At 38.6% G+C, this 13,392-nt stretch overlaps 1 protein-coding gene across 1 annotated transcript in view; it reads left to right on the top strand.

Annotated features, from left to right (window-relative positions):
- The window catches only part of CUNH9orf85 (chromosome unknown C9orf85 homolog), a 16,593-nt gene extending 4,042 nt beyond the window's left edge, over window positions 1-12,551 (top strand). The window contains exons 2-4 of the mRNA XM_017807399.1: window positions 9,563-9,669; window positions 11,286-11,399; window positions 12,208-12,551. Of these exons, the coding sequence (XP_017662888.1) occupies window positions 9,563-9,669; window positions 11,286-11,399; window positions 12,208-12,370 (384 nt within the window). The 3' untranslated portion in view covers window positions 12,371-12,551. The remainder of the gene's footprint in view (window positions 1-9,562; window positions 9,670-11,285; window positions 11,400-12,207) is intronic.
- Window positions 12,552-13,392: the final 841 nt, after the last annotated feature.

The following is a 13,392-nucleotide window of genomic DNA, read 5'->3' as shown; positions in this document are numbered from 1 at the left end:
TGTGAGCAGAAAAGGTCTGTGGCAGATTTTGGAACATTTAGGTTGTCCCCCCAAGTTCCTTAAAATGATCATCTGACTTCATGAGGCTCAGTGCGGCCAAGTCAGATACGGCAATGCACTTTCTGAGCCCTTTCTAATAACCAATGGTGTGAAACAAGGCTGTGTTCACCCACACAGAAGTAGCTCTGCAGCGTTTAACATCCTGCTTTGCTGAGGCTGCTGAGCTCTTTGGGCTGGAAGTCAGCTTAAGAAAGACAGAAGTTTTCTATCAACCTGCACCTCAGGAAGTCTTCCATCATCCTCTCATCACCATTGGCGAATCAGAGCTGAAATCAGTTCAGCAGTTTAATTACCTAGGTAGCCTCATCTCCTTGGACAGTAAGATTGATGGAGAGATAGACGACAGGTTAGCAAAGGCATATAGTGCTTTTGGAAAAGTCCATAAAAGAGTTTGGTGAAATAAACACTTGAAGAAAAGTACAAAGATCAGTGTTTACAGAGCCATAGTGCTGTCTACTCTGTTATATGGGTCTGAATCATGGGTCATTTACTGCCACCACCTGCGGCTCCTAGAACGCTTCCATCAACGCTGTCTCCGAACAATCCTAAACATCCACTGGTCAGATTATGTGACTAATACGTCTGTTCTAGAACAAGCAGCAGTCGCAAGTATTGAGGCCATGTTGCTGAGAACACAGCTGCGTTGGGCAGGGCACGTCTCCAGGATGAAGGGCCACCGCCTCCCTAAGATCGTGCTTTGTGGTGAACTTGCCACCGGCTGCTGCAAGAGAGGAGCCCCAAAGAGGAGATACAAGGACTCCCTGAACCAACATCTCAGCCTTGGCCATATTGATCATCATAACTGGTCTACTCTGGCCTCCAGTCGGGAGGCCTGGAGACACACCATCTATAACGCTGCTGTTTCCTTTGAGAACTCACGTAGGATCACTCTCAAGGAGAAAAGATAACACAGAAAGCATCATGTCTTGCTGATACCACCTAAGGAGTTTTTCTGCTGTGCCTTTTGCAATCAAACTTTTCTATCTCGTATTGGCCTTTTTAGCCACCAGCGCACTTGTAGCAAATGTGGGTAGAGCCTTTCCCAAATCCTTGTTCGCGAAGCCCAGCCGTGACATACATACACAAAAATATCCTCGAGAGTTGGTCTATCAGAAAAGTCTTTTAAGAGAAACTGAATTCTGACATCAGTGTTGTGACTGAAAATATCACTTTAATACCCACATGGCTGTTTTTCTTCCCTTTTAAAATATTTTATATCCTATAGAACAAAATACCGTGCACTCATATAAATGTAATTTTTTAATGTAACCAAGGTTTACTGTGGGCATCAATTTGTATCTTTTTCCTTTCTGTTTCAAGCAAGTTATTTCTTTTCTTTCTGATCCTGCCAGTTCATGGAGAGGGCTGAGCACAGGGAAGAAGTGTCCTAAAGAAGGTGCTTCCTATCCTGGGGCTAGGTTGTGTGTGTGGTAGGGGGAAGAGATGCGTTTTTCTTTTGGCATGCCGTCATGTAGTAATTCAAATCCTAAGGAATGTCGTGGTTTAGGAATGTTATTCCCCCAATTTATTGTTTCCACTGAAATGCTCCAAACCATTTGCCACTCACTCACTCCTCCCTTCCCCTACCCCTCCTCCTTTGGCAGGATGGAATTGGAAGCAACAAAAAGCTGAAGATCACAGGTTAACATAAGAACAGTTTACTGGAAACAGTAAATGAAATAAGAAAACAACCAGTAACAGCAACAATATTTATAACAGTGTACAAGAGATGAGTGATTCACACGTGAGTGCTCACCATGACAATACCTGGCTGTGCCATGCTACTTGACTGAAGGGACCCCTTTCCTGTGGTACAGAATAACCTCTAGGTCCTAGCCATGCCCCTGCTGGTTACTGCCAAAATTAACCCTGTCCTGGCTGGAAAAAGGACAGGGTTACACAAGGGTCGTTATAACAATCAATAGTTCTGTTTCGGCTGTTTGTGAAATTTGTAAAGAAGTTAGACCAGCAAAGATTAAGTCATGATTAATGTCATAATTTAGATACAGACTATGCTGAATGGTGACAGTTTTGCATCTCTGTCTCGTGTAGCCCTGAGTGATCAGATGTGCCATGGATGTTCAAGGTGTGATGAGGGAAAAGAAGAAATAGTAGAAATTCTATCACAAGGACTGATACAGGAGTGGGGCTTTCTTTCTCTCTTCCTCTCATTAGCTCAGTAGATCAGAGGAATGCTCAGAGCTCCTGAAAGATAGCAATCTCCTGTAAATCCCTGTTAAACGCTTTTTTTGTTTTGGTGTTTGGCCTGTCTACTGTTACACACTGTCCAATGCAATACTATCTTTAAAGGCTACAAAATGCTTATTAACTTAAAATTTGGATCCTGCTGCATTTGTCCTCTGAATTACCAATATTGAATATTTACTACAGTGGCTTCAGGTTGTACAGTGTGTGGAGTTGAGGTGGTTATTTATAGTGTAATTGCTGCTTCTTTTGGTGAAGCAGTATCTGCAGAGGAAACTGGTCTAATAGTATTTTGACTTTTCTCTGCTGACAGTCATTATCCAGCTGTTTTGTGGTTTTTTGAAAGGTTTTGTGCTCTTTGTCTGTAACTGACCTTGGCCATTTCTAATCTTAAAGGCCATAGATCTGGTTACTTGCAAAAGATCCATCTTTCCTCTAATGATTAGTCTTTACTACAACATTACTCTGGAATAGGCTTGTTGAAGTGAAACACACGTCAAAGTACACGGCCTCTCTACTGTATTTGCTACAACAGTGCTGGGAAAGCTTGCATTTTAGAGTGAGCTGAAGAATGAATAGCCAGGGCAGGGTAAGACACTGTGTTCTTAGTGATTGACTCTTAGAATTTGTTTATGGGTGTTTGCTTTAAATGGTGTATTCCAGAACAGCTCTTTGGAGTACTGAGGTGAGGAATATACATTATGTTGTATGAATATGCATTTTATGTAAAGCACATTACATAATTCATCATGAAAGCTGCAGTAGTTCCAGAAATGAAAACAGGTATCATTCAATGAGAACATTTAAAACTCCATTGTAGTAAGATGGTAAACCACAAAGTGATTCATATTTACACCTCGATGACTGATTTTTTTCTCCATTTCTTTCCTCTCATTAAGTACAACCCAGATGATAATCCACATTTGCCTAAATTTCAGCAGTTTTTAAATCTGAACCTCAGCTTTACCATTGTGTTGATGTCTGCTACATTTTCAGCTGGATATATGGATAAATAACTTATTTCATTGGAGACAGTGGATGAGGCTGTGGGAAGGCAGTAGGAACAGAGCAGGTGAATATAGAGATTAAATGCTGAGTCAGTGATCCTGACTTGAAGCACAGAAGGGAGATAGAGATAAACCAGTGCCCAACTGGAATTGTCAGATAACAGCATTGCAGTGTTTTTAGCTTATGCTCTTGCTGCAACATATGGTTGCTTGATAGGCTAAAGTTTATTCTCTAGCTATCCCTGTTATTCTGTGTTCAGAAGTACCTTCAGGCTTGGGTTGTAGCCTTTCATGTAGGGAGAATAGGAGCAAATATAACATCTGTTCTGGACTAACTCAACTTTGGAAGTAGTGAGGAGAGTGAGAGAGAGAATGAGTGGTTGCACAAGGTGTATATGGTGTGTGTGGGGGGGTGTCTTCGTGTGTTTTCCATTCTTTCTGGGCTATGTGTTGACTGACAGTCCTTCCAGTGCTCCCTTAGATGCTATATAGACATCCATGTGTTGATTAAAATTTGAAATACACTAGATGAGAAAGTATCTGTAGAAAAAGAAATTTCAAGTAACACTGATAGAGTATATGAGAAAGTGAAGCTCTATGGGAGATTTAATTTCAGCTGGTGAAATATGTCTTAGAACCCTGAAATCTGCCATCTCAGTTTCACATTTGTTAGTCTGCATTGATCTGCTATAACTGCTTTATAGTGATGTGCTGCAAATCCTGGGGAGTTTTGTTTCTCTGAGAAGTGCAATTGTTCGGAAGTGCTGCATTCATCCTTGTTGACTGAACCAGTGTCACCTGTGTTTCTGACAAGAAAATTTATGGGTGGCATTAACATTACATTCATTTACAGCAGAATAGACTACTGATGTATGCTCAGTAGTAGGAGTCTGCTTTCAATAGAGAAAATCAAAATACTCATGGATTCACATATAATTAGAAATTTACAAACAGATGCTGAAGCTTCTTTGAAGCCCTGTCATTACACCTTGCTTATGAGTGCTTTAATGCTAGTTTAAGCTCGGGATTATTTTGTTTGCCAAGTTAGTAGGTGTAGATGCATGTGTTTACTTTAATACATTCTGAACTGCTTTTGGCAGGATGTTAAGTGTTTTATTATTAGGTTTTGTGAGCAGAGGATGTTGGTTCCTTAATGTACAACTGTGTGTATATAGGGTGCACATGGAATGTTTTGTGACTTCATAGGTTAAGATTGTTTATGTCTGTCTGTTTACGTATTCCATAACTGTAATTTCTTTGGAAATTATATAGATATAATATATAGATCTACTGTAAGCACTGGATGAGTTGCACTTGTCATTGAAGCAAAGTATGGCAAAGAGAGCACTATTGTCTAAAACAGGGAAATAAGCATAAAGAAAATCCCAGAAAAACTGCTGTGACAGAAACATAATCTAACCTGTTGAAGTAGTTTTCACACCAAGAAATTAATTTCAGACCACAAGCACTACCTCCTATTTGGGTGTAAAAGCTGGGTGGAAAAGTTGGAGGGGAATAATGAAGTTGACAAGCCTTATGCAGCTGTTTGTGTGATTGTTGGTTTTTTTATACCCTTAAAGGAAAGCAAGCAAATGGGCAAAAGAAGAAAATATGAGTACATGAAAGTTTAAACAATATACAAAATATAATAGGATAATAGGTGACTATTAATAGGAAAAGTAAGCAGCAGAGGGGTTTCTTTGATTTTACTGGTGACTTCCCCATTCTGACTGGGAACTTAGAAACCAGAAAAGTTTATCTTCCAGTTTGTTAGGAGAACTTACTCTCACATGTTCTTTAGTGATTTCAAAAATCCAAAAAACCAGCTTATTGAAATCTTTCATTAGGGACAGCTTTCTTTAAACTTCTTTAGTCTGCATTGCTTTTGGAAGTGGTATATTACCTTTTTTTTGTCAAAGAAAATATTGTATTCAGTGTAAAAAACCACAGTAAATTGTCAACTTTTTTTAGTAATAGTTGCATTTATATATCATGCTTTTTTTTCTGATCAAAATAAATGTAAAAGACACTTGTGTAAAACACAAGTCAAGGTTAAGCTCTGTAATCGCCTGCTTTACATCAATCCATCATTCTCTGTTGACTTTCTAAACCAACAGTCTGGTAGAGGGATTGTAGAGTCATAATCTCTCTTGTATTCAGATGTGCTGAGCCAATGATTAACTACACTGTCCCATACTTAAAGTGTCAACATTGAGTAAAAAATGCAGGAAATTGCTGAGGGGGAGGAAGAGGCTGTATGTATGCCTGTTAGAAGGAGGAAATTAGAACTTAAAAGCTGTTTTCTTTCTTCCAGTTTGTTACCTTCTGAGCAGATGCTATGTGATTTCTTTGAGTAGCTGTGTAAGATTTATGGTCCTGCAGGTAACAAGGTTGAAAAATCCAGGTGTATTTATGCCTTGATCAGGATCCTAAATGTGATTTTTGGCACACATAAATGTGATTTTAGAATCATAGAATGGTTTGGGTTGAAAGGGACCTTAAAGATCATCTAGTTCCATCCCCACTGCCGTGGGCAGGGATCCCTTCCACTAGACCAGGTTGCTCAGAGCTGCATACAACATAGCCTTAAACGCTTTGAGAAATGGAGAATTCATAACTTCTCTGGGCAGCCTGTTCTAATCCCTCACCACCTTCACAATAAAGAATTTTTTCCTAATATCTGATCTAAACCTATTCTTTTTCAGTTTGAAGTAATTTCTCCTTGTCGTGTCACTATATCCTCTTGTAAAAAGTCCCTTCTACCTCTCTTATAACCCTGTTACATACTGGAAGGTGCTCTGAGGTCTCCATGGATCCTTCTCTAGGCTAAACAGCCGAACTCTCTCACCCTGTTTTCATAGGAGAGATGTTCCAGCCCTGTGATCAACTTAGTGGGTCATCTCTGGACTTGTTCATGTCTTTCTTATGTTGAGAACCCCAGAGCTGGATGCAGTACTCCAGATGGGGTCTCACAAGAGCGGAGCAGAGGGGCAGAATCACCTCCCTTGACCTGCTGGCCACGCTGCTTCTGATGCAGCCCAGGATACAGTTGACTTTCTGGGTTGTGAATGCACATTGCCGGCTCATGTCCAGCTTCTCATTCACCAGCAGCCCCACAGTCCTTTTCCTCAGAGCTGCACTCCACCCACCATGTATTTGTGCTTGGGATTGCTCTGACCCAGGTGTAGCACCTTGCACTTGGTCTAGTTAAATTTCACAGGTTCACACAGGCCCACCTCTCAAGAGGTACAGATCCCTCTGGATGACATCCCTTCCCTCCAGTGGGTTGACCGTGCCACACAGCTTGGTGTTATGGGAAAACTTGCTGAGGGTGCACTTGATCCCACTGTCCAAATCCCTTCTTCTTGTCCTGAGTAATGAGGTCTTCGGCATCCTTCCAGAGAGGACCCACATTTTCCCTAGTCTTTCTTTTACTGCTGATGTACCTAAAGAAGACTTTTTTTTGTTACCTTCAATATCCTTGGCCGGATTTAGTTCTGCCAGTGCTTTAGCTGTCCTTCCCATCTCCCTGGCTGTTTGGACAATTTCTGTGTATTCCTTTCAGGCTACCTTTCCCTGCTTCCACCCTCTCTGAGCTACCTGTTTATGTTTAAGTTTGTTCAGGAGCTTGTTCATCCATGCAGGCCTCCTGGTTTTCTTCCTTGATTTCCTCTTTGTAGGGATGCATTGCTCTTGAGAATAGAGGAGACAATCCTTGAATATCATCGAGCTCTCTTGGGCCCCTCTTCCATCTAGAGTTCTATCCCACAGCACTCTACCAATGAGGTCCTTGAAGACACTAAAGACTGCTCTCTGAAGTCCAGGGCAGTGAGCTTTCTCTCACCCTCCTCACTGGCCCAAGGATCTTAAACTCCACTGCTTCATGGTCACTGCAGCCCAGGCTGCCCCTGGACTTCACATTGCCCACCAGCCCCTTCTTGTTGGTGAGAACAAGGTCCAGCATAGCACCTCCTCTCATTGGCTCTTCAATCACTTGGAAAGTTGTCATCAGTGCATGCTAGGAACCTCCTGGATTGCCTATGCCCTGCTATGCTGCCCCTCCATCCTTGCTATCTTGGGCTTTCAGGATGGCCAGTGTTTCAGTCTGATTAAAATAAGAAAAAGAAATCACTGTGTGATTGTTGTGTATTCTGGAGCCAGATGGTAAGTGTATTGGGAAAGGGAATAGCCTTATAAATCTTCATTAATAATAGCTTTGCATATTTCCTTGTTCTATAGCAGATGCTAAGCAGAATTTATCATAGGCTGCCTGTTTGACAAACTTTGGTTTTGCTTCAGATGAGAGGTGAAGTAGTTTCTGTTTCATTCTTCTACACTGTTTATGCCACATGCAGTCCTGAGCCTGGCCTCTTGCATTCCAAGTGCCTTACTCATGGCTGAGCCTGTCCCTCCATCACTTGGTACTGTAGCTCCGGCCCCAGCCAGCAGCTATTGTGTCAGGATGTGTTGTGGGAAATGAGGTGGTTTTCATTCAGGAGTGCCTTTGGAAAGACAACTGTCTGTCTTCAGCTTAAACTAGTGCAGTCCTTTGATATTCATTGGGTTTTGCCCTAGCAATACTAGAAAATAGCAGAAAACAGTAAAGAGCACCTGGAAATACAAATTACAGTGTTTGTGTCTGTCCCCCCTCCTGCATTACCAATCAGTGCAAGTCAGGAGAGTGAGAGGGAAAACTGGAAAGTTCAGGTTAGTTTGCAGGTTGATAGAAGCTTACTGGAGCCTTACTTCAGTGCTGGTCAAGCACTGAAAATAAGGCTTATCTTCGAATGGCATGAATTTTGAAACACTGAACACTGTGCTCACAGTGGTTTGAATTGTGAGCCCTCTAACAGAGAGAACTTACTGATGCTGAAAACTTACTGATGATTTTCTTTTCTCAGAAAGTTTGCACATTAGCCAAATGTTTGTGTTTCTTGGAAAATGTAATTCATGATGCATCAGAACCACACCTTTCTGTATTCAATATTCAAGCAGTCTGCAAAACCTTGTTTCTTTGATTTCTTAATGTGCAAAGTCTGTTATTGATAATGTGGAAAATAGTTTTATTTTAACTGAAATTGTCAGAGCGCACCACACCTTCAGTTAACCACACCATGGGAAAACTCCTACCAAATGGCGGAAGTTTAGTAAAAATGGAGACAATGGAAAACAAGTCCCAGATTATACTCTCACTTGAAAGTAGCATTTTCTCTGCCACAAACGTAGAATACGATACTGTATTTTTAAAACTGGGCTTGTTGTTTGTCTGATGTATTGAAGTAGAACTTTGTGGAGTAGAGAGAAGCTATTGTGGGTCATAAAAGCAGGAAAATACTTCAGAACATGTTATATTCATAGAATATACTCAGTGGAATATTCATATTCATAGAACTTTCGGTTTATTTGAAAAAGAGTAACATGAACTGTAATCCAAATTAATACACAATCTGTTCCAATGAACTTTTAGGTATTCTAAGAGGTAGATGTGGTTTAGACCATCTTAATAATGTAATGTTAGTGTGGTAGCCATTTTTAAGTCTAAAAAAGGCACAATGATTTTTTATTACATGCAATTTCTTAATTGTGAAATTTCTTTTTTAAATTTCTGAATGAATACAACATCCATATGATAGATAATGTCATTCTTAAATAGAGGAGAAATAAAACTATGTTGAACATACAAGTATATGTTGCCTGTTATTTAAGGTGGCAGTGTGGTTTGGTACTACTTCCTATCTCAGAATAACTTCTCTTGCACAAATAGTATTGGCAAATCGACATTTTGTATTTCTAAGCAAGGTAAAACAAAATGTTTTGGAGATCTTAAGGTAAATTTTTCATTGTGTTGAAAATACTCTATTGTTTAAATGACCATTTTGAGGATTTTATCTTAGTTACATGAGAGCAAAAATGTATTAGTTTTTCATAAAAGAAGGTTAGGGTTAGAGAGGGATTGAATGGTTTGACTGCAGATAGTGTTTAGATTCTACTTTATTGTTATCTGAGAAAAAAATCCTAAGGCTATTTGAAGTATGTAGTATAGTGATAACTTGAGTAATAATAACTTAAATATTAAGTCTTGTGAGTTGCCTTCTTTGGATAAAAACGGTATATTTCCAAGCTCTTTTATTCTTAAATCTGTTTTGTAAAACTATTAATGCTAAGATCAAGTAAACATATTTCTAAATACTGTATTAATCATACGATTGGTGGAAATGCTTTCTAAGCAAGATTATACTTATTACAGTAGGAAATCTTCAATGTATTTTTGTTTTTATTTATTTACTTAGAAAATAAATGCTAAGCTTCATGATGGTGTATGTCAGCATTGCAAAGGTATCTTGGAGTGGCGAGTAAAATTCAGCAAGTACAAACTACTATCAAAACCTAAAAAATGGTGAGTTAAGATACTTTGTGTTAATTGCTGATCATGTAGTTTTTGAACTTTTGGAAAATATTCTTGTTTTGGAAACTTAAGGAGCTGCTACTATGTAACATTTTTCAAATTTGGAGTCTGCAGTGACAATATATAAGCAATAAAAAATTTTTAATTTGTATAAATTACTTAAAATTAATTTTCTAATTCATTATTCTTTTACCTTAAACTTTTGTATAGAAAACACAGAGGAAAAGCAACTGCTTCCCTCTTTGCTGTTAAAAATGGTTGAACTGTGGACCTGGAAATTTTCAAGACTTGCAGTGTGTCCTCCTGAATAAAAATTCAAACTAGACCTGTTGTAACACAATTTTCCAAGTCCTTGTTTCAAGTCAGTACTAGAGGAATCTGCACATCTCTTAACTTTTGTACTTCACAAATGTTTGCGATACATGCATGTTTGCTCCTTTTCTGTAAGAAACTATAATTTCCTAAATATTAAAATGCTGGCATTGTTTGCACACAGTTCTGCATTATGTGGTTTTGTATAAGTGCATAACAAAGATGATAAATATTTTAACCTATCACAAACCTATACATTATTTTAATTTTCCAAAGTAGACGCTCTCTGCATACTTCTTATTTGCTCAGGTCCTTACCCCCCTGTGGTAGCAGAACAGCCAGTGTTTCAGCAGTGAAACACTGAACCCAGAGAAACCACAGCTGGGCTGTGGTGTGTGATGCAGCCAGGTTTGTCACAGTAGCTTGCTCAGTGTTTGTGTGTTGCATTCTTCTGAAATACTCAGGAACTGCTTGAAGAGGTTCTGTAAATGTATTTGTGCAGTTCCCTGAGTAGATGATGTATTTTATTTTTACCTTCATTAGATTAAAAAGTCATTAATATTGTTGCTGTTACAGTTCATTGACTTTTGAGGGCATGAGAACCAAGAAGTGACTTCTAAGACATCTGCATTACATGGAGTATATTGTCCTGGGTTACGTTCTCCAAAGATACAAGGCTTTAGAAACATCAGCTCAATGTTAAGCCATAGCATTTTGGAAATTGCTTAATCTACAGGGTTTTATCGTATTTTGAAAAAGAATAGGCCAAAACCTCTACATAATTAGGTTGAGATACATAATTTGTTGAGAATGCTTTTCCATGCAGGCTTGCATTCATAGAAAACAAAGTCCAGCACTGACTCAGTTTATGCTGATAAGTTTAAGAGCAGTGTTTGAACTGAAAGCTTTTTATTTGTAAAATCCATGTGCCTTTTTATACCATATTCTACTTTTATCATTAAACCAGAAGAAGAAGTTATGCAACTTTAAAAATAAAAACTGCCTACTGAAATGAATGGAAACCTTTCTTTTGTCACTTCAAATATAAAAATTCTTGATTTAGTGTTTCTTTTTCAGTTCTTGTTTTAATAATTCTTCCTGAAAAAGGTATAGGAGGGAGATAAAAGGCAATGATATTGATAGTGCTACTTGTTGGAACACTGGTTGTTTTACTTGAAACTGGCATAAAACAAGTTGTTCCTCTTTTGAAGAATATGTCTGTATTGTGTTTGAACACAGAATGTTTGATATGTGTCCACAATATTTTTTTAATCATGTTTTCTTTCTCTTCACAGTGTGAAGTGCCTCCAGAAGACTGTAAAAGATCCTTATCATATTATTTGTCGGCCATGTGCTAGTAAACTAGAAATTTGTGCAAAATGTGGAAAAGAAGAGGAAATAGTAATTCCGTAAGTACCTCATAGTTTATGTAGTTTCAGTACTGCACTGTTTCTTCCCCTTTTAATAAACCTTGTTTGGAAATTGCCAAGAAGCTGTTGTACTTTATGCCATATTCTGAATAATTCTAACAGGAATCAGCAGGAGTAAATTTCCTCACTTTCTTCTTGTGAAAGTGGGGGTGAAGTGCTTATTGATGTTAGTGAGGCTGAGCCAAAAAAAGTTGTACTCGGATAAGACTTTTAACACCAAAGGGTGAATTGCACATCTTCCTTAGGAGCAAAGCACTTCAAAACAGATTTTAGTGTAGAGCATCATAAAAGATGCATAAGCCAACTTACTGTTTGCATTTTGTCTGTCACTGGGTGATTCAGTTACTAGTGAACAGAAAAACTAAACAAGGACTGATATTGAGCACAGTTACCACAGTATATTTATTAGACTTTGGGGGTTTTTATTCTTTGACTGTCTCTTTACTGAGCATGATTCATAAAACACTTTAATTTACTGTGGACAGCAACAGCTGTTCAGCAGTTGCTTAGGTGATCAAGCTGTTAATTTATTTATTTTTTTCCTTCACAGACTCTTCCATATGAAATACTTTTGGATGTATAAAATACGTACTTTACTGTGTTCTATGTCTTTGCTATTCAATGTGAAAGTAACTTTAGGTTATTGCTCCCCTCCTTCTTCTTCCCACCTCCTGCTGTCATTCATCGCATATTGATATGAAATATTGGGATAATATTCTATCTTTCATCCCATTCTTGTTTAAATTCCAGAAGTGGGTGATGATAACATCCATCTTGCTTTCTGCAGGATTGACAAAGGACAAGGCAGAACTGAGAGGGAGACTACTAAAACCAGCCAAGAGAGCAGTGGATTGGAGGATGAGCTGGATTTTGATACAAACTTCAGTAGTACAGATAGTGATGAAGATTCCGATGTGCTTAAAGAACGATTTAAAAGTATGAAATTCTGAAGGACAGAGATCTAAAAGGTTGAGTTTGTATGAGAAACTATATGCGATCAAAAGTGGTAAACCACTTTTAAACTGCTCTGAAAACCTGATTTGACATCTAAGGTCTTTACATGTAAATGTTGGCACTCTGTACTATGATGTTTTTGGGGGATTTGTATAAATAAATATTTTTTTGTATTAAGAGCAGAATTTCTTGTGAAAAGATTCAGAAATTGAATCTGTAAGCACAGTTATTTATTGCATACATATAACAACTTACTGTTTCTCTGAAATAAAGCCTCTTTGTATAATCATGTAGATGTTCTAAATTCAATATTACATGATTGTTGTATTGCCACTTGGAAAGCTACATGAAAGTCTAGAATAAGTACAGTCTTGTCATAAAAAAAGAAGAGTTAAACCAGATGTAATGGCTTATTGAAGGAAGAACTTGCAAAATTCTGTCAATGAGTTTCCAAATGGGGTCAAAATACCAAGTGGTCATTACCCTTAAGCCTGTTGTCTCTTTTTTGTGGAAAAAAAAAAAAATAGGGTCTAAATGCTATCACCATTTCATGAGCAGTTGATGCTTATTTACCATATATAAATATGCATAGCCATCTGGGAGTCAGTCTCTTCTCCCAGATAACTAGCAAAGGACAAGAGGACACAGTCTTAAGCTGCACCAGGGGAGGTTTAGGTTGGACCTTAGGAAGAACTTCTTCACAGAAGAGGTGATTGGGCATTGGAATGCCCCAGGGAGGTGGTGGATTCACTGCCTCTGGAGGTATTTAAGAAGAGACTGGATGTGGCACTTAGTGCCATGGTCTAGTTGACAAGGTGGTGTTGGGTCACAGGTAAAACTCAATGATCTCAGAAGTCTTTTCCAACCTAGGTGATTCTGTGATTACGGATTTGTGACCTTGTTACTACCAATGTTTTGTAAAGAAAATACCTGCAGACTACTTAGAATTCGTCATAACAGGTTTCACACTTCCTCTTCCTTTGACTCTAGATCTAGTGTTGTGAATGATGATCATACA

This window comes from Lepidothrix coronata, unplaced genomic scaffold (genome assembly GCF_001604755.1).
Source record: "Lepidothrix coronata isolate B3197 unplaced genomic scaffold, Lepidothrix_coronata-1.0 Scaffold18, whole genome shotgun sequence".
Classification (NCBI taxonomy): Eukaryota; Metazoa; Chordata; class Aves; order Passeriformes; family Pipridae; genus Lepidothrix; species Lepidothrix coronata.
This window is presented reverse-complemented; position numbering and strand designations above follow the sequence as displayed.